The sequence below is a fragment of the Bombyx mandarina genome, chromosome 12, assembly GCF_030267445.1.
Source record: "Bombyx mandarina strain Sakado chromosome 12, ASM3026744v2".
Classification (NCBI taxonomy): Eukaryota; Metazoa; Arthropoda; class Insecta; order Lepidoptera; family Bombycidae; genus Bombyx; species Bombyx mandarina.
In genome coordinates this window covers 14,550,933-14,571,862 of record NC_143219.1, presented here as the reverse complement: position 1 = coordinate 14,571,862, position 20,930 = coordinate 14,550,933, and the positions used below count along the sequence as shown (strand labels likewise).

At 38.6% G+C, this 20,930-nt stretch overlaps 2 protein-coding genes across 2 annotated transcripts; one reads left to right on the top strand and one right to left on the bottom strand.

Annotated features, from left to right (window-relative positions):
* The first annotated feature begins 1,133 nt into the window (after window positions 1-1,133).
* Window positions 1,134-5,865, top strand: LOC114248765 (transmembrane protein 50A). Its single transcript, XM_028182185.2, has 4 exons — window positions 1,134-1,376; window positions 2,790-2,921; window positions 3,821-3,956; window positions 4,743-5,865. Exons 1-4 carry the CDS (start codon window positions 1,281-1,283, stop codon window positions 4,850-4,852), a joined length of 474 nt encoding a protein of 157 aa, XP_028037986.1. The 5' UTR covers window positions 1,134-1,280; the 3' UTR covers window positions 4,853-5,865.
* On the bottom strand, window positions 5,543-16,578 carry Ldlr (low density lipoprotein receptor). The gene is made up of 7 exons (XM_028182186.2): window positions 16,361-16,578; window positions 11,419-11,906; window positions 9,424-10,958; window positions 8,280-9,287; window positions 8,021-8,195; window positions 7,159-7,443; window positions 5,543-6,666 (listed from the first exon to the last, which is right to left on the bottom strand). The coding sequence occupies exons 1-7, from the start codon at window positions 16,541-16,543 to the stop codon at window positions 6,441-6,443; spliced, it is 3,900 nt and encodes a 1,299-aa protein (XP_028037987.2). The 5' UTR covers window positions 16,544-16,578; the 3' UTR covers window positions 5,543-6,440.
* Window positions 16,579-20,930: the final 4,352 nt, after the last annotated feature.

Genomic DNA, 20,930 nt, shown 5'->3' with positions numbered 1-20,930 from the left:
ATTTGTCTGTTTGTATATCCTTCCTTCACGCCGAAACGAAACAATGGATTAATGATTGAAAAGTGATACTTTGAGGTCGGAATCAAGACATGGGCTACCTCTTATACCGAAAAAACATTTCGTTCTCACGGGAAACAGTATTACTATCTTTAAAAAAATTACGTGACACATTTTGACAAATTAATTTATACTTATCTTGACGACGTGGGCGAAGCTGCGCGTGTGATATCTAAATATAGGTTGTAAAATGACATCAGAAGGGAATGAAAGGACTGGACATTGCGATTGACGTTCTTTGATCTCATGCGAGGTTCCACTTAAGTCATCATAAGTTTTCAGTTTTTTTAAAGTCATATTAGTTACTATTTGTAATGCAGTTAGTCTGTGGATAACGAGAGCTAAGTTTTGGTAGCACGTCATCACTTTTTTTAATTAAATGTCATTCTTAAATTTATCTTAATACCTAGTTTAAATTAGCTGTAAGTTTCTCTTTCAATTTTGTATGCCAACAGGCAGAGTGTACTGGGGTTGAATATATTTTATACTGAGGCCATACTTGTACCTGCATTCTCTATAAATAAAGAAATTATTATTATTATTATTATATTACATATTTCCTTTGACATTAGGTAGTAAACTTTTCTTATGGGAAAATTGTCATGAATGTCTCATTACAATAGGTAATTTCAAATAGCTTGGGTGTATTCGTTAAGAACAGACTTTTTGTCGGTAGCGCGAGGAGCGAAGTTGTGTGAATTATTTTATTTTGTCTATTTAGTGTTTCTTCAGGTTTAAGTATATAATAGCGGTGGTTTATTGACTGTTTAGTATCTATGAAAGTGTCCAAATGTGAGAAAATGAAACAAAGCCACTGGGCGTAGCTTCTCGAGAACCACCAAAAAGTCTACCAAAACCACAATTTTATAGAGATTATATTTCATCTCATATCATCTTATTGCATTTCATTTCATTTGATTTCATGCCAATTGATTAATCTTTCAAATTAATCAACTCAATTTCATTTCACTTCATATTATCATTTTTCATAAAAAAAAGAACATTAGGCTGTATGGTATGAATCTTAATATACCGTTACCTTTCCAGTTGGAAAAATAGAGCTTCAACTTTACATGACATTAACGCTGTCAAGCACTTTTATTTGTTAATTTCATAAAACTATTTACAAAGCTACAGAAAGGATTAAAATTACATCTAGAGCATTTCAAAATAGATCTAATAAAGACTTTTAGTACCTTCGTTTAAATATAATATTAATCAGCATGAGTTGTTTCGAAAACATAAGCATGCCGAGCTGTGTTTGGTTCGAAAGCGGTGAGAAACGAAACATTTTGGCATCAATATTAGCGGGACTGCTGGTAAGTTAGATGATTCATGATTATTTTGTCATTGTATACATTTCTGTCACTCTTGCAATATATTGCAATTACTGGTGGTAGGACCTCTTGTGAGCCCGCGCGGGTGGGTACCACCACCCTGCCTATTTTTGCCGTGAAGCAGTAATGCGTTTCGGTTTGAAGGGTGGGGCGGCCGTTGTAACTATACTCGAGACCGTAGAACTTGTATCTCAAGGTGTGTGGCGCATTTACGTTGTAGATGTCTATGGGCTCCAGTAACCACTTAACACCAGGTGGGCTGTGAGCTCGTCCACCCATCTAAGAAATAAAAATAAAAAATATATATATATATTTCAACAACAAAATATTTGGTAAATGCACGTAGGTAGTTTTGTTTTTTAAACATATGGAATACCTGATTTATAACAATGCCATGTGATTTCTGTAAATACTTTGCTTTTTTCACGTAATTGACTTGTATCTCTCATAAGGCTTCGCTGATAACATGACTGTTTTCTGAATTTCTAATGTCATATAAAATAGATAACAATAATTCTAAATACGTTAGATTCTGATTTGTAGAACAAAAAAATGTTTTCTTTTATTGACCTCTGGTGTCTGCCTGGACTTTATACATAGTAAATGAGTACAATAAATAAACAATTAATCAATTTTTTAGGAGAAATCTCCTATGGGACAGAATCATATCTAAATTGCCATTATTGTTTTTTTACTAGACTTACTTTTTTTTAAATATCAGATTGTTGAAGAAATAACTACGCGCGTAAGAAGTTATACTTTATTTTTATTAAATTTATTTCTTTTTTTTAATTTAAATTTTAATCAATTTCAAAAAAAATCAATTAAAGAACATCCTCAAACACGCATATTGTACATCCTTTTTCTTGACATTGTATAAATTCGGTAATTCTCGGTACGGTTCGGAAAGTTTACCTGCGGCTATATTCAGACTCACCAAGTTACGTCGGTCATATTGTAATGAGTGATTTAGTGGGCAACTTCATTCTGTTAATTTAGTGTCACGATGCGTGCGCATCGTACAATTTCATCTCATCAATTTTTAATAACGCACCTAAAGAAGTATAACTTCAAAAACAGTTAGTTAAAGCGTTTTAATCAAAGCATTTTTGGGTCGGCCTTGGCGACATCACCATCCAATTGGTGTCCGGAAGTTACTGGCCCCTATAAACAAACAACTTTTAAACATAAGATTTGAATTCCACTAAAACAGAGATTCTACCATTGAACTTGGAAAGTGGGATAAGCATAAGTAACATGAATAGGTAAAATGCTAATGTCAGATATCCATCAACAGTATTTATTTAGGGATATTTTGAAACATTGCAGACTTCATCTTGCTAAACAATGTTGTTCTTAGATGGAGCATAATGTTATTAACTATTTTTGTTTCAGTTTTTCGCAGGATGGTGGTTTATAATTGATGCGGCTTCTGTATACCCAGGGGATCTGCCTAATGCAGCTCATGTATGTGGAGTGATGGCCACCCTGTCAATGATAATGGTCAATTCGGTGTCAAATGCACAGGTAAACCAATGTTTAATCAGCGTATAAGATAATTGCTTGTATTGGTGAATTAAATACCTAAATCTTAATATTAAGTGTTGTCCTATTATTATTATGTCATCCTATTATTATTATTTAGTGATTAGTGTCCCTGAATGCAGTGTTGAAGGTTGCAGGTTTGATTAATTCATCGAGCAAACATTTGTTTCATAATATACAATATTGTTCGTTCTTGTCTCATTGTAAAAAAATATTATGTGATATAAAAGCATGTATATGGTTATGTCTATGGGTCCCAAAGACAGGGAATGTTAGTTTGGAGCCTTTGCTACTTGTCCTCTGCTATTATTACTATTATTATTTAGGTTATTGACTTAAGATTACTTTAGGTTTTATCATTAGATTCAAAAAAAAAAATAGGCCTGAAAAAGATCTATAAAACATTCATGGAAGGCCAGCTACTTCTTCTCTAAATGAATTCCACGAAACCTGATAAGGTGACAATCATCTTAGGTCATCACACCACTCTATACACTAATAATGGCCCTTGTAACTTTCAGTGTACACAACAGACAGAGACACACAATATCTTTTTGATATTATTTTAGTATTTGATCTAAAAATATTGCTGTGATCTGTCAGTGGGACATCTGTAAATTACATATTATTATCTACGTCCTTATGGATCCATCAGATCCAATAATCCTTACATTAGACACCTTTAGTTCCGTACTCGTCAAACTCGGCAAAGAGTTTGACGTGCAACCTAACCCTTGAATCAGCCAGCTGAGTTTCTTGCTGCATCATTGCAGCAGGCCATCATTAATATCTCAACAATAAAAAAATCTAAGGCCAAAATCTATATATGGATGTAAATATGAATGAAACAGTTTCTGAGAAAGCCACCATAACTATTTCAGGTTCGTGGAGAAACATACACAGGTGGTTGCATGGGACCGCGTGGTGCCAGACTTTGGCTCTTCCTTGGATTCGTTGTTGGTTTTGCGTCCCTCATTGCTGCCTGCTGGATACTCTTTGCGAACTATGTTAATGCTAGTAAGTTTTCTACAAATATATCGATGCAACCTTATGCACAATTTTACAGTTCACCTTATATGGTTACTCGAACATCTAAACATCACAATGCAAGTGTCTGAGATAGCAATTTTTTTATTTTTTATTATTGCTTAGATGGGTGGACGAGCTCACAGCCCACCTGGTGTTAAGTGGTTACCGGAGCCCATAGACATCTACACATAAATGCGCCACCTACCTTTAGATATAAGTTCTAAGGTCTCAGTATATTACATTATTACATTTTTGTATGTGTAATCTGATTTTTTTGTTTGCTGCTCTAGACAGACAGATTGATGGCCTGACTAGTATTAAGTAGTTATTGGAGCTCACAGACCTAAATTTTTTTATTTTTTTTATTGCTTAGATGTGTGGACGAGCTCACAGCCCACCTGGCGTTAAGTGGTTACTGGAGCCCATAGACATCTACAACGTAAATGCGCCATTCACCTTGAGATATAAGTTCTAAGATCTCAGTATAGTTACAACGGCTGCCCTACCCTTCAGACCAAAACGCATTACTGCTTTACGGCAGAAATAGGCAGGGCGGTGGTACCTACACGCGCGAACTCACAAAAGGTCCTACCACCAGTAAAAACATGACTATTGCCAAATGCATATGCTGCCCATCGCTTATTGAATATTTAGTCACCTTTACGTAGAGGAAGTGATGAAGTAGTACAATTCTAAGATAACAATATTTTTATTTTGAAATTATAGTGATTTGAATGGCAGGTATTTGGTTATTATCATTGTGTTAATTTTTAGGTTCCTCCAAACACGCCTGGCCTGGAGTGGGTTTGTTCATGCAAAATGCCTTCATTTTCGCTGGATCTCTCGTGTTTAAGTTCGGACGCACTGAGGATCTTTGGTCTTAAGCTTAAAATCTACATAGTAAAGTAATATTATTTAATTAAAAAATACTCCAACTTGTATCTGTTATTATTAATCGCTTCCTAATAATAAAATGAGGTGACTTTGTTTTTATTAGTTTGTAATTAAATTTTCTATAATAAACTATATGATTCCATTATGTGTTATAGTAAATTTGTTTTCAGTTATCGCTGACCATGTATCACGAATGTGATGTATTCCTCCTTTATATATATATTTACTTAAATTCATTATTTATTGAATTTTGGATTGGGTTTTCATATAAATAATAACTTTTTTTAACAATCACAAGAGAATCAAATAGGTTCCAAATTTTAGGTTTATTGGTGGATCTACTAAGAACAGACACAGGGCTGCATAAATTAACAGATTAGGTAGAAGTCCTAAATGTACTATGACGCCTGTCCCATCCGTTGCTCAGAATGACGGGTGAACAGATATAGACAGAGTATGGCTATATAACAGCAAATCGCAAATCTTAGGCAGTGAACACTTACCTTAATACAAGAATGAAAAAATTTCGTTACATTTTTGATGAGTTAAGGATAAGAAAATAATATTTCTGTTTTATCCATAAATAAATAAATTATTCAGCATAATATTATACTGCAGTTTTAAGGAGTATGAAATTCCGAAGTAGCATGGTGTTGCAATGTGGAAAGAAATTGTGAAAATAAATTATTGTAATCGTTTATTGTTTAATAAATTACAAATATTATGGCGTACTATATATTTTAAAATAACTTTGGTTTAAGCTTTTTGGTATAAAGTAAAACTAGATAAATAAAATTTTATTTCAAGTTTGCATTATCATAGTCGGTGTTGACTTATTAAAAATTTACACTATTTTACTGATAAGATAAAAAATTTGGTTAATAATTCGATTACATGTCTTCAATAATAATGTTTATTCGTATTAACAATGATTAGTTTTAATTTTAATTGTGCAATGTATATTTTTGTTAATAAATTTGCATGTTTGCAACACATTTAATTATGGGTCGTATTTTTTTTATAAAATATATTAAAAATAATCTAAAACAGGTTAATTTTTAGCGCCATATTTCATTAAGTACCTAAAAAATAATTATTGTCTCGCTGATAAAGTCAATTTACTTTATAAAGCACTTAATTAACATTAGAAACTACAATTCTTAAAAGTTGTAAAGTTTTTATGACAACTTTTTAATTACTATGCGTCTCAAATATTAAACCTTTAAAAAAGGTTAAATGTTTTCGTAGTGACGTGGTAAAAAAACGTAATTTTCAAATTATATTTAAGTCTGTCCATTTGTTACAGCTAAACTTGAACATTAATACTATACCGATAAAAAAATCGAACGTAAATGTATTCTATAAACAGTGTTTCGAATTTGATTTGTAGCTTAGAAATCGAAAAGCAGTAGTTAATTTTGGATAATGGTCAATCAACGTGGATTACATTGCTGAGGGCTATCCGAAACTCGCTTGTTTGGTTATTTTTATGTTTACATGAATTAAAAATGGAAACGACTTAGTCTTTTGAATCGCATAGTATATCTAAAATTTAAGCTGACAATTATTCTTTATCAGCTAAGGTAAATAGTTGGCGTCACCGTTCAGACAACTCCTTCCCCCACTTCCGTTGGGTAGGCACAGCTGTCCGGCGTCGCAGTTACCGTTTCTCTGCGAGCAAACGTTGGCACCCCCGGGACACTCGCTCGGCGCGTTGGCAACACCGTATAACCGTATCGTCGATCTTGGAATGTCTATTTGCCCTCTCGCCTGGGTTATTGTGTCTATGATTTCGATTTTCAATCTGAAAATTAATTCAAATGGCTTTAGGTTAACCTTAACGGTGCTTAGGTAACTAAATTATACGTTACTGCAAAGTAAGACTGATAATTGAAGACATGAGTGGATGAAGGGGTTAAGTACAATTTTTAAGATTTTTACATTGAATGAAGGTGTTATGTGCCTATAAACCATATTAGATATTAAAAGTTTAAAGGCTATTTCTAGAAATTGCATGTGATTAAGGAGTTATGTACGAAGAAAAAGTAGGTACAAATAACAAAAAATTTGTTGCCCTTTTTCTCAAAATTTACAAATTGTATGATCCACTCATTTCTTCAATTGAATCCTTTGTATTAATAGATATTTGTAACAATATTCGTAATTCAAGACGTAATTCAAGACGTAATTTTATTAGTACTTTAAAAAAAAATGCAATCCCGCTCTATCAACCGTAAATTTATATCTTTTTATGTGCAAAAAAAATTTAAATAGAAAAATACAGCTTTCGACTCACGTTCTCCAATCGCTCCAGTACAATTTGTCTCCGTTGATGGCGAGGCCGAAGGGGTACCTGCAGTTCTCCGCAATAGTCTCGATTTGCCGACTGTTTAGGTCAATGCACTTAATGACCTGGAGGCCCGCGTCCGCGAAGCAAACTCGATCTCTCGACCAGTCGATGGCCACAGAGTTTGGAAGCTTCACATCTGGGCTACCGAGGAGGACTGATCTTTCCGTGCCGTCCATGTTCGCCCACTCGATCTTAGGATTGCTTCGATTCCAGTCAGTCCAGAAGATTTTCCTTTAAAAAATAGTTTACAATTGGTATTCTAAATGTTTTTAAGGTAAGTAGCGGCTTGGCTCTGCCCTTGGCATTGCTGAAGTCCATGGGCGACGGTAACCACACACGTTCCGGTAGGCCGTATGCTCGTCTGCCTACTAGGCCAATAAAAAAAATGTTTTTTAAAAGCCTAAGGCTACCTGAAAATTATGTATTTAATAATGCACGCAATAAAACCATTAAAAGTCAGTTGACCCCCGGCGATCTCCCTGTATTTACGAATTACCAACGTATTAGAATATGTTACTTTCAGCATATAATGAATTTCCGTAAGGTAGGGTCTGCATAGAAATAAATTTAAATTCAAATTTTTACTGGTGGTAGGACCTCTTGTGAGTCCGCGCGGGTGGGTACCGCCACCTTGCCTATTTCTGCCGTGAAGCAGTAATGCGAACTTATATCTCAAGGTGGGTGGCGCATTTACGTCGTAGATGTCTATGGGCTTCAGTAACCACTTAACACCAGGTGGGCTGTGAGCTCGTCCACCCATCTAGGCAATAAAAAAAAGTTTCTAGATTTTAAAATTTTAGATACTTACCCTCTTTGAGGATGTACGGCGATGCCCCTCGGATTAGAAATGTTCTGTACCGAGAACAAGACTTTTCTAACTTTTGTGTCTAAATTGGCAACTTCAATAGTGAGCTTCTTAGAATCTGTCCAAAATATGTTTCTAGCCGACCAGTCTATTGCCAAACCTTCCGGAGATATGATGCCTGAAAACAATTATAAGTATCTGTTAAATATGCATTTCATTACTTCATTTTGTCGTTCAAATGTATTAATGTAATGAAATTTACCAGTGTTCAGGAATTGTTCAAATTCTGATCCGTCGTATCCAGCTCGTTTGATGTTATTGCTGACAACATCGCCCCAGTAGATTTTTCCAGAGAAACAATCGACGCTCACGGAAACTGCCACTTGGGAAATGCCGCTGTTAATCGGAGTTGCAAACTCCCTCGGTGAATACTTGAACGGGACGCGGTAGATTGAAGTTCCATCACTTGTCACTAAAAAGTTACCCGGCGGCTGAGGTTTCGCAACGCAGAAAGTGCCGTTACCCTCGTATGCATTATTGCATTCACATTCGTAACCTTCAATGTTCTTTATGCACGAAGCGTGAGGACTGCACATGTAAGGATCAGTTCTGCAGTTGATTTCCTGACTGCAGTTGTAGCCGTCGCCCAGATAGCCCTCTTGGCACACGCACTGGTAAGTGTTGTCAGCTGGCACGCAGCTCGCGTACGGACTGCAGTCGTTGACTAGGTCACACGAGAGTGGGGTCTGGACGCATTGGGATATGCCTTCGCCGTTAAAGCCCTCGTCGCAATGGCAGTAACTGATTTCAATGGTGGCATCGTACAAGCACGAGGCGTGCTCAGCACACAGCGCGCCATTACACAATTGACCGTCAGGGATGCAAGCTTCATTTTGGTCCTTTTTAAATCCTTCGATGCACTGACAAGTGTATTCGTTTGTGGCAGTATCAGGACGGCATTCAGCGTTGTATTCACAGTCCGAGTTGTTTGTACAACTGAAATTCGGACGGCAGACGTAGCCGTCTCCGTGGTAGCCGGTATTGCAGACGCATAGAAGTTCCGCAGTTGGCGTTTCCGTACAATGAGCGTTGGCTGCACAATTGCAGCTGGTTCCGGTTTGCTCGATGCATTCGTATCCATCGCCCACGTAGCCTTCAGGGCAAACGCAGTGTCCGAGGAACTGATCGCTCTCAGCATCCGTTGAGTATTGATGTGGGTCCGCTATACAAGCAGCGTTTGGTGGGCAGTCACTGTCGCTATCGCACCTGACTAGAATAAGATAATATCATTATTTTTATACATACGTAGCATAAGTAGACTTGAAATAATGAACAAATATATATTCCTAACCTAACACATAATAATATCTTTGTTAAAAAAAACTTATCCTATAAAAAAAACTTACTTGAAGTGTCATTGTTATCGGTGATAGGGGTCGGCACGTCGCCTGTATCAACACGACACAGATCGTTGTTTCTCTCATCTTTGAAACTGTAGTAGCCTTGGGGGCACGTGCAGCCGTAATAGTCGCAGTTAGGCAACACGAATGTTTCGTTATATTCTGATTCGTAGTTAGGCGCCGTGGTTGTTTCTGGAGGTCTTTCAGTGCAGCCGGAGCCTTCGTAGCATCCGCGCTCATCGACTTCATAGCACTGTTGCCCGTTACCAGTGTAACCGGGTCTGCACACGCATATCGGTTCTTCTCCATTGTTCTCTAAACAGTCCGCGTTTACATCGCAACTCAGACTTTGGCATCGAGATATAGACAACGGTGAACATTCGATTCCGTTGCCAATGAATCCAGTTTTGCATCGACATTGAAAGTCTCCTTCCCCGTTGTTGCAGTCAGCGTTTGGATCGCAGTTATGTGTTCCGGCTGCGCATTCATCAATGTCGACACAGGTCATCACATCGTCAACATAAATCTTGTTGAATCCTTTATTACAAACGCAGTTAAAAGACTCACCTTGGACGACACACGTGCTGTACGAACCGCAAGTGTTACGACCTTCGATACAGGGATCTTCTTGGCCTAGCGGGACAATCTTGTTGCTCGTTCCGTATCTTACTATATTGTTCTTCGTTTCATAACCTAAATAGTTTTTGGTGACTTTAAGAGTCGACGGAATTGTGTCATCGGCTGAGGGAGGCGCGTATCGACACGCCTTATAGGTAATGGTCTGGGACACTCTCTGTTCGTACGTTTCCCCTGTGATCTTGTTTGTGAACGTTCGACTAGAATCGGAACGAATAACTCCCGGTTCGACAATGGTATATTGTTCTTCAAAGTCTCCAATGTCTAGTTTGATTCCGGATAAAATAACCGGCACAGAGCCGCGTACATCGGCGTCTAAAGTTATTTGGTCGAAAACATCGTGACCTAGGTATTCTTGGTTTACGGTAACCCTGTCGCCGGTTTTCGGGAACCAAATGTCAACGCTGTGGTTGAAAAGCGAGCCCGTTAATTGGTATCCGTTTTTGGCCGTGGAAGATGGCTTCGCAAACAGCCAGCCAACTACGCTGCCCATGATGTTTAACAACTGCAAACTGCTTCCGAGGACTGGTGGGGTGAGAGACAGTGCCGTGTAAGCTCTCCCGTCAGCGACTACGACGTAAGACTGGATATCAATATCATTTAGGTGCACGTCATTCAGAACTCCATTCAGTTTTCCGTGTACTCTCAGAGGTACGTCGTTTTTAATGCAAGATTTTCCGTTCCCGTAGAATCCTTCGCTGCATTGACAGCAGATGCCGGCCTGGTAGTCTACGCATCTCGCTTGCATGTGGCATACGCTGGGACCGCTCTGGGCGCACGTTTTGGACTCTTCCGCAATTTCAATTTCGGTCTCATTGTATTCATCAGGAACAGCGATGTTTGAGTCGCGAGGTATAGTGCCAACACGGAAAACGTATTTCCCAGGCTCGTGTGTGTTTGTCCATCTGGAAAGTACGAGAAAAAATTGTAATGCTCAAGCGTCAGCAGTGATTGTACACTCAATTAACCTACATTGTCGGGTCCACGTAACCGGCATCGAGTTGCCAAAACAATAACAGTAAAGTAAATTCATTAAACTAAAAACTATACTGTCCAAGGTAATTATATGGTACCTACATGTTAAGTTATAAGTAATAAATAAGTTAGCTGCTTCGTGGATAAAACAAACAGTTGGTACCGACTAGAGCGATTCTCGAAAAACCGAATATTTTAGTTTTATCAAAATCCGTCTTGTATTCACTACTTTGGTCAAACAGACAGCTTATGTTGAACAAATACATGGTAAATATAGTAGTTCCTAAAGATTTTTTTAGATTTAGGTAACATGAATTTTATCGATGCCTGCTCTTACACACCCTTCACTATAAGAGCACGCATTTGCACGTATCATTAAAATTTACTTACGATATAATGTTTCTGATCTGATGACTACCCGAGCCACGCAGGGTGAAGACGCGGCCGTCCTCCGCCACGAAACCAGCTTGGGCTTTAGCGTCCGGCAGCGACAGTACATCCGTCTCTTTCTGAATCCACTGGATCTCTCTCTCCGGATATAGTAGCTCAACAAAACTTTCCGTTCCATTACTGATCACAGCGACTTGGTAACTGTTCTTTCTGTCGTGTAAAGTGCTTGTGTAAGTGACGTCCAGCCAAGTTGTTATGAAGACACTCGTTGGTCGGAAGTCATAGTAATCGTGAAAGTTGTTCTGCACGCTTTCTTCAGCCTTTGATAGGATGTGAGATTCGTTGGTCTCCCTGTAGTAGATTGCTCCTTCGTCGGTCGTGTCGACGTTGGAGTAGAACGCCGCTATTGCTGGGTATGGCAGTGGGAATTCCGTGTTGATAAATTGAGGGAGATCGGCGCGGAACGTTAACACGCCGTGGTTGTTCACCTGTAAGTTAAGATTATTTCAATCAAACTGCCATAATGAGGTATGAAACATTGTGACTTAGATTCATTGGGCCCATCGGATGCATTTTTCCTACCTACTCTAGTAACTAGTACCTAACATCGAGCGGTTATTCACCGAGATAGTAGGTGAGCCTCTTTCCTCCCGATCCACTAACGGTGCTTTTAGGTATCCCATGCACCGGTCATCGTTCTCATCGAACCCGTTGCTAGTAGGTGAGCTCACGGGACTCAAACCGGAGAGTTGCTAACACTGGCCTTAGCAAGAGCAGTACTTCGCAGAATCTCCCACCGGATTGGAAACGCGACCCACTGAGAAGATCCGGCGAGAAACTCAGTGGGCTGTGTCTATGAGTAATTTAAGCGATCAAAACAATATTTATGGGCATCGGCGTTGCAAGTTTCGATAAGATGGGGACTATTTGTATCGTCTCTACGATGCCAACACAGCCCGTATAGTCAATATCATAATAATATAATATGTTATTAATCATAATTTTTTTTATCCACAAACCGCCTAGCATACGTTAGTGTGCTGGAGTCGTGGTCCAGACGGCTGGCTGATCCTTCGGCTGGTCGTAGGACCGTCGAGGCGATTCGCCCGGTCCTTGTGGATTGGGTGAATCGTGACAGAGGACGCCTCACTTTCCGGCTCACGCAGGTGCTCACTGGGCATGGTTGTTTCGGTGAGTTCCTGCACCGGATCACAGCCGAGCCGACGGCAGAGTGCCACCATTGTGGTTGCGACTTGGACACGGCAGAGCATACGCTCGTCGCCTGCCCCGCATGGGAGGGGTGGCGCCGTGTCCTCGTCGCAAAAATAGGAACCGACTTGTCGCTGCCGAGTGTTGTGGCATCGATGCTCGGCGACGACGAGTCGTGGAAGGCGATGCTCGACTTCTGCGAGTGCACCATCTCGCAGAAGGGGGCGGCGGGGCGCGTGAGAGACGCACAATCCCGCCGCCGTCGAGCGGGGGCCAGGGAGGCGGATCTCGCCCAAGCCCTGGCCCTCTAAGTGTTTCGGGTCCCCGTCACATGTCGGTCTGGGGACCGGCGAGGGGGGCCTAAGAAGACGACGTGCAAGCTGCTCTGCACGCGTTTTACGCAAGAGCATCCGGGTGATGGAAGGCCGGCTATCCTCGACTCACGCTGGTTCTGGCCCAGCGGGGTATTCCGTAGGGTAACCCACTCTAACCGGCGCCATCTAGGCGGGCTTCGGACAGTCTGCCGACCGAGAGGGCTGGTGGTCGTGACGCCGACGACCGCCAGTCCGACGTCCCGAGGGGGAGGGTGATGGAAGAGATGTGCTCCGCACTAAACGCTTCACTTTCCCCCCTTTGCCTTGTCATGAGTTCTGTCTCATGCGAGGTTTGGACGTTGGTTGTTGAGCGACAGGAGGTTTTAGTCAGTTCGACTCTGACATACCCCGCCCAGTATTTGTATTGTATCATCCAGTGGTGGTAAATGAGGAATTGTTTTGCTTTACAATATTTTACCTACGTTATCGTATTATGGTATTTAATTATAAATTCAATAATTAGTCAACCGAAGTTAACGCTATCAGAATTCTAAATTTGCAAAAAATACAATGTTTTAATTTAAATTTGTCTATTATTATCTTCATAGATATGAAGGTCACAGCACGAGATAACGAATTTGTTCATAAATTGCTTATTTTGTTAGCGCTTCTTGTCTCGGTTGCGTTATATAAAAGTTTGACCCCGCGTTTGATAAACCTTTAGAGCGATTAGGTATTTTTTCTAAAGGTCTCTGACACACGTCTAAAACATGATAGCATTCTAAATTTATCGTTCAAATCGTAGTTATTGTCAACCATGTTTAACACCGGATAATTATTTGCAATTGAGTGCCAAAAGTGTTTTGATGTTACTGGGGCCCATTAATAACCGGGTGGGTCGTGAAAGCAGTCCCTCATCTTGAGACATGAGGTCGATGTCTCAAATGTAGAGTATAACAGCAGCTTTGCTGCAAAAATAGTCATGATTGCGGTGCTTACCCGTGCGGACTTATAATACCCGTAAGAGCTAAGTTAACCAGTAAGTGAGTGTGTCCATGGAATCGTACAGTATTAAAAAATAACATATTTTGCACCCACATTGATCCTTTATGTTTAAATTAGAAGTTAGTTTAATTACAAAAAAAATTTCCCTTGATCTTTTTGGAATTTGTTACGGACTCGCGAATTCCCGAGAAAAACAATATACTCAATCATGAATATACAATTCGAATGAGCTCTCATTAAAATAGGATTTAAATAACAAATACAGAGCGGTCAATGAACCTCGTGGTCGATATGCACCCGCGTATCAGTTCGTACTAATATGCAACATGCATGCCCTAACTGATAACATTTCGCAGATATTGTTTGTTACTGACATTTTTTCCACACTGTCATTTATATTTTTTTAATTTCCCGAAAAAGATAAGGAAATTTTAAGCTTGTATTTAAATTACATGCTATTTAAATTACAACATACAAATTACAATTCAAATAATCAAATTTGTTTTTGCCAGTGTATCTTACGTGATAATAAAATAGTATGTGATTATCTGATTTAAAGAAATATAAATTGCGAAGTTTGCACGCCAATTGTGAAGATTCTGTACGTGCGCCATTATTTGGGATCAAAATAAAACACGTATTCGTTTGGAAATAGCAGCTTTTTACAAAAAATTTTTTTTTTTTAAATGTTGTCTTTATTTGTTTGTTCCGGCTGATCTTCGAAACGCCTGAACCGATTTTGAAGGGACTTTCACTGCTCGATAGCTCATGTTTGAGGAGGAACTAAATCAACGTTTGTTTCATCAAAATAATTAGGTTGCAATTGCAAATTAAATGCGAATGAAATCGCGGGACACATCGAATACAGATAAAGCCAAAGCAAAGAGTGGACGAGCTTACCTAGTGCGCTGATAAAACACATCGATTAACGAAACATAAGCATTATGTGTTTTAATTACTGTTAAATGTGTAACAAGACTACAAGATTTGGATAGGTGATTTTAAATATTACTAGAGGTCCCGCAGTAGTCGAAATTCGACTATAATTAATTGGAATTGTAAGTTTGTACACTATTATGATTGAATTTTATACTTCTATAATCACAAATTTCGCCAAGACAACACTATATAAAATATTAACAAAGACAAACCATATTCTATTCTCAATTTGACAACAGACGTCAAGAACAAAACTTTGACAATAAATAGTATGCATGCGTGTGTGCGTCAAATACATGATATGTAGTGTGTGTAATGTTTTCTTTATTGGTTTAATGTATCTTTTATGCATTATTAAAAAAAAAATTAGCATCGTGCACTTCTTCTCTATATGTGTGGAAAATTTCATACGGAGGAGTATGAAATTTTCCGCGCAATTTTCGTAAAAAGGGATACAAAGTTTTTGCTTCACGTATTAATATATAGATTATAATCTTTTTTTCTATCTAGAGTGATATCGTTTTAAGTTAATTAACATCTCTTATATTTAAACATTACCATTACATTAACCGAGTTTAAAAAAATTAGGAGATAGTATTTCGACTTTTTTTTTGTGCGCTACATTAGAACTTTTTTTACGCGAACCGATTTTGATGTAATCTTTCTATTTTAAAGTTGATACTTTAATTAACTGTTTGATACATTGTGATGTTTTTATTTTAATTTGTCGAAGACAGTTTTAGTTGTTAACGTGGTCTTTTATTTTATTTTCAGGGTCAGGTAATAGATACCATTACTTTCTCGATGGTGCGATACTTCGCTAGTTGTAAGATCTTCATCTAATTTCTAACACAAACACAATTTTTTTTCTGAATATTTAGCTATAGGTACCTAGTGTTTTTACTAGTATAAAGGCGTGTTGTAAGTCCGTATGTGTTGGTGCGATGCGACAGAAATAAAGGAAAGATAAATAGTAATAAAAGAGGAGGTACATCGTTTAAGTAATAAAAACCATCTCTTTTTTTATTGCTTAGTTGGGTGGACGAGCTCACAGTCCACTTGGTGTTAAGTGGTTACTGGAGCCCATAGAAATCTACAACGTAAATACTCCACCCATCTTGAGATATAAGTTCTAAGGTCTCAGTATAGTTACAACTGCCCCACCCTTCAAACCCAAACACATTACTGCTTCACGGCAGAAAATAGGCGGGGTCAATAAAACTGTTCAACAAAAAAACAATCTTAATTCAAACGTCCGGACGTTATTTGTCAAATAATTAGCAAAACGTGTTGTTCGTAAAGATCTTCACATTGTAATCAGTTAATGGTAATGAACAAAGCGATAATTATTGACGGGGTCAACGGACCTAGTTAAGAATTATACGATATAATACATGATATAGTAAACGTAACCAATACGAAGCCCATTAATAACGAATTGTTAAAAAAAATGCATGATGAAAAAAAAAACTTACAAAAACTGTCTCGTAGGTTTCATCGTAGAATACGATAGGGACGTTCAGAGTGACTTCCGGCGATGGGACCTCCGATCCCCTGGGCAACCTCTGGTCCAACTCCGGCCCATAAGGGTAGAACTGGTCCCGGGTAATCGCGACGGCGCACGTGGCCAACGCGAGCAAACCAGCGCACGTCCACATGACTCGACTCTCTGACCAAAACTGGAGCAGGAATCTTAAATACGAAACTAGAATAATAATATGGATATAATATTTTAAGACGCCGTACTGTTATATTCATTTGTTAATTGTTTATTTGGAACTCGAGGGTTTTCGTTAATAATGCCCATTAAATGGTAATTATACTCTGAGTAGGAACTAATAGTATAAAGTTATTAGAATTTGGTTCGCAAGTAAATGGAGCCTGTTCAATCTTAGTTATCTTATGTTTCATTAAATAATGAATGTGAAAATGAAATGTTGAAAACTGCTAATCGTGAGCAATATACGTTCGTATATGACCAAAAGATCTTGTAGTATCTCAATGCTACAGTTTTTATTGTTTTGATGGGAGTTTTTTTTTTTTTTTTTATTGCTTAGATGGTTGGACTAGTTCACAACCTACCTGATGTTAAGTGGTTACTGGAGCCCATAGACATCTACAACGTAAATGCGCCATCCACCTAGAGATATAAGTTCTAAGATCTCAGTATAGTTACAACAGCTGCCTTACCCTTCAAATCGAAACGCATTACTGCTTCACTGCAGAAATAGGCACGGTGGTGGTACCTAACTGCGCGGACTCACAAGGAGTCCTACCACCACTGCCCTGAATGTTGCCTGCTTGAATGCTTGCCTCAATGTTGCCTGCCTGAATGCCTGGTGTTGTGTGCTTACCGAAGTACATTGACATCAACAACGTAAATGCTATCATCCATCTTGCAACATTAGGTCTGAGTCTCAGTTCTACATCAACTGTCCAGAACACTCAACTGCTTCATGGCAGAAATAAGCACGGTGGTGGTACCAACCCGTGCGGGCTCACAAAACCAGTATTTACTAAAGAAACTATGGCTCTGTGACTTCGGCTTTCATAAGCTGATGATTTCATATGATCCGTTCTTCGTAGTTGTATCTTTGTTTTGAATCATAATTGTACTCTGAGTACTGCTCGTAAGATGACTTAAGTCGGAACAGGTCACGCTGATCACGACTATCCTCTCTATTGCCTTGAAGCAGGTGTAATGCATTCAGGGATAGGGCAGCCGAGACTCCCATCTCGAGGCGTGCAGCATTACCTGCTTTGTGTACGTGATGATGGGGTAGTGTTCAATTAGGTTTCAACCTCTGACAGCGCTGAAGGTTGTGGTATTCAGAGTTTGGGCAGTGGCACGTGCGTCCCTGGAATTCTGTTTGTACAGAGGATTAACTTTGTTGAGAGTATTTGCTGGTGCCCGAACATGAGCTACGATCCATTAAGGAGACAAGAAAGATCGGATTCAGTTTGCGCCCTGTCTGGAGTCTGAGATTTCTTACGACAAGAGCGTATTTAGATGTTGTTGCAAGTAGTTAAATGGCTTAAAAATCTAGGATATTTTTGCGTGAAATGCTTATGAGTTAACGGTTTTTGTCTTTTTAGTTACATTTACCACATTTTTAGATACAAGGCGTGAGATCTAAAATATTGCTGTCATAGAGAAGTTATTTAAAAGATTTGAAAAAATCTTTATACCAACTATCAAGCACGAACTATTTTACATTTTTAACCCAAATCCAAACCGTATCCCGAATATAAACAATGTCACAAGAGCGTTATCTATGCCAAGTTTGTGTAGTTTGTTTGTACGTCCTCATATTGATGCCCTTAATAACTGAACGTAGATTATATTCATTTACGGGTAGATATTTTTTGCTTTCGATTGGGGGCCTCAAGTTATCATACAGATGCAAATCAAATCAAATCCAATCAAACTTTATTAGCTAAAACACGGTGAATTGTGATGTAAAACACGGTGATACCTGGATCTCGCTTACGACATTTTCAAGATAAGCTTGCATATATACAAGTTCCGAACAACAACATTCGGACCGTAGGTCTACCGAGCAATTACACTCGCTCGGTGGAAGATCCTTCCTTTCGTCGTAAATCTACATGATGTTTCCGAATATTTTAGTACTCGTTCTACAACAAACAAGTAAACGGATCGGTATTCGATTGCTCTTATCATCAGTTGGTCAGCTTTTACTGGTGGTAGGACCTCTTGTGAGTCTGCGCGGGTTGCCTATTTCTGCCGTAAAGCAGTAATGCGTTTTGGTCTGAAGGGTAGGGCAGCCGTTGTAACTATACTGAGACCTTAGAACTTATATCTCAAGGTGGGTGGCGCATTTACGTTGTGGATGTCTATGGGCTCTAGGAACCATTTAACGCCAGGTGGGCTTCACAGCTCACGCTCGTCCACCCATCTAAGCAATAAAAAAAAAGTTGGATTTAGGTTTCTCCAATTGCACGGCACTGAGCACAATCCTCGGCTTCTCTCATCCAGCTCTTGTCAGCCACCCTGCATAGATCATCACTCGTCGCTTGCTCAGATACAATTCGAATAATTCATTAAATTAGAATCACCTAACTGTATACATATTTAAAAATACTAACAGTTTATATTATGGAATTTTTTGTATGCTCCATTTGATATCTTTGTTCTTAATGAAACTGGAATTCGCAGTTCATTCGCATACGTTGAGTGGTTCCAATTAGAAATGAAATATCGACGTTGTCAAACCAAAATCTGCTATGTGCACTTTTTGAGATTTTTACTTTTTGACCTTTTCGTATAGTTCACAGCCCTATCTACCGTATAAAAAAAAACAGTTATGTGTCTATAGCTTTAATATTTATCTATAGCTTTCATTTGATATAGTTCTAAATGTTTACTTTCATATAAAATTTTATACGAAAATGTTTTTACTCGTTAATTCAAAATAGAGTTTTTGCACATGGCAGATTTTGGTTTGACAGCGAAGATTTTTAAACCACGGCTAAATTCATATATTAACGGAACATGGAACGGTTATATGTATTAAATGATACCTTACTGCCAAAATAATATGATAAGTAGCTTGGAAGTTTTAAGATTCATCATCATCATCTTAGGCTTTACAGCCCAGGGTGAGCCTTAGCCTGGTCGAGTATTTCTCTCTAGACTGTTCTGTTCAGGACCTGCTCCTTCCAGTTCCTGACACCGATAACTTTGAGGTCGTGCTCTACGCCATCTAACCATCGGAGTTTGGGCCTGCCGCGACTTCTGTGGCCTTCTGTTTTTAAGTTTTTTGATGTGACAACGTCTTATAATTCGATGAAGCCGGCTGCACGCACGAAAAAACACGACTCATGCGGCGTTACCTGCGTTCCATTTAAGGCTTGAAGTGTAAGCGAGAGCGGGCAACGAGCGACAAAGAGGCACAATCGGCCTCCGCGTTCGGCAGCGTTCGACATCTGTCTCTTTCCTACTTGAGTGAGCGATGCATCCGCGTGGACAGCTGCTATACAATAATACATTTACACGTTTTCGTCAAGTATGAAGTTCAAAAAGTGAATGTGGTGTCAATTGTTTATACCAACGATAATTGCGACAATTGAAAAATGAAACCATTCCATCAGTGTTTTCTTATGACGTTGTCACGTTCAACTATCGTCAGTAAACCTACTTTACAGACAACCGATTTTTTAAGAAGTTTTAAGATTACAGGAGGCCAATTCCACGCACATTGCTACAGGATTAACTACATTTTCCTTAGTCATTTATAACATACAAATATTAAAACAATACCGAAATAAAATCAAGTTGTTTTGTCCAAGGTTTGAGAGCTTACAAATAATTAGATTTTTCTCATTGCGAGCGATTTTCGTGTTTTTAATATTAAAACGAACACGGATAGTGTACGTTGACCCGACCGTTTTTGATTCCGTACAGAAATAACTCGAAAACTAATTTGATACAATATAACAGTTCGCGGAGTGCTCGGGAGTCGGGAATGCATCTTTTCCCTGGCAACGTGCCTGGTCGTGTCAACATAAAAACGTTCTTAAAATTGGTTTGCATACATAGTTTAAATAATTGAAATGTTGAATAAAAGCATCCTCGTTAGTCAGTTTGGAATCTAAAAATACTTGTCTTTTTTTATTGCTTAGATGGGGTACATAATATGTATGTACATAATACTGTTTTTCTAAACAATTTATTTGGCTGAACACATCAACGTATGACAGGTAGCTGTAATCTTATACCTTTATACGAGCAAATTCTTGTATATATATATAATCTGAATCTCGGAAACGGCTCCAACGATTTTCATAAAATTTAGTATACAGGGGATTTCGGGGGCGATAAATCGATGTAGCTCCGATTTATTTTCAGAAAATGTTGTTTTATTCGTGTTTTCAATAATCAACTCTTCCCGACATCTATTGGCGAATAATAATACCGTTTTTCTTAATTGAGGGCAACTAACCGCTTTAAAGACACAACAAGATGGCGCTATCAAAAAAAAAAATAGTTAAAATTAAAGGGCGAAATCTACACACATAGCA

Excerpts from the sequence above, each read along its gene's own strand:
- Ldlr (XM_028182186.2), bottom strand. The coding sequence starts at position 16,543 with ATGTGGACGTGCGCTGGTTTGCTCGCGTTGGCCACGTGCGCCGTCGCG. Across the intron at positions 9,288-9,423 it reads CGATAACAATGACACTTCAA|TCAGGTGCGATAGCGACAGT; the intron begins GTAAGTTTTTTT and ends ATCTTATTCTAG. Across the intron at positions 6,667-7,158 it reads TACTGGAGCGATTGGAGAAC|ATTGAAAATCGAAATCATAG; the intron begins GTGAGTCGAAAG and ends ATTAATTTTCAG.
- LOC114248765 (XM_028182185.2), top strand. The coding sequence starts at position 1,281 with ATGAGTTGTTTCGAAAACATAAGCATGCCGAGCTGTGTTTGGTTCGAA. Across the intron at positions 1,377-2,789 it reads CAATATTAGCGGGACTGCTG|TTTTTCGCAGGATGGTGGTT; the intron begins GTAAGTTAGATG and ends TTTTTGTTTCAG. Across the intron at positions 2,922-3,820 it reads ATTCGGTGTCAAATGCACAG|GTTCGTGGAGAAACATACAC; the intron begins GTAAACCAATGT and ends TAACTATTTCAG.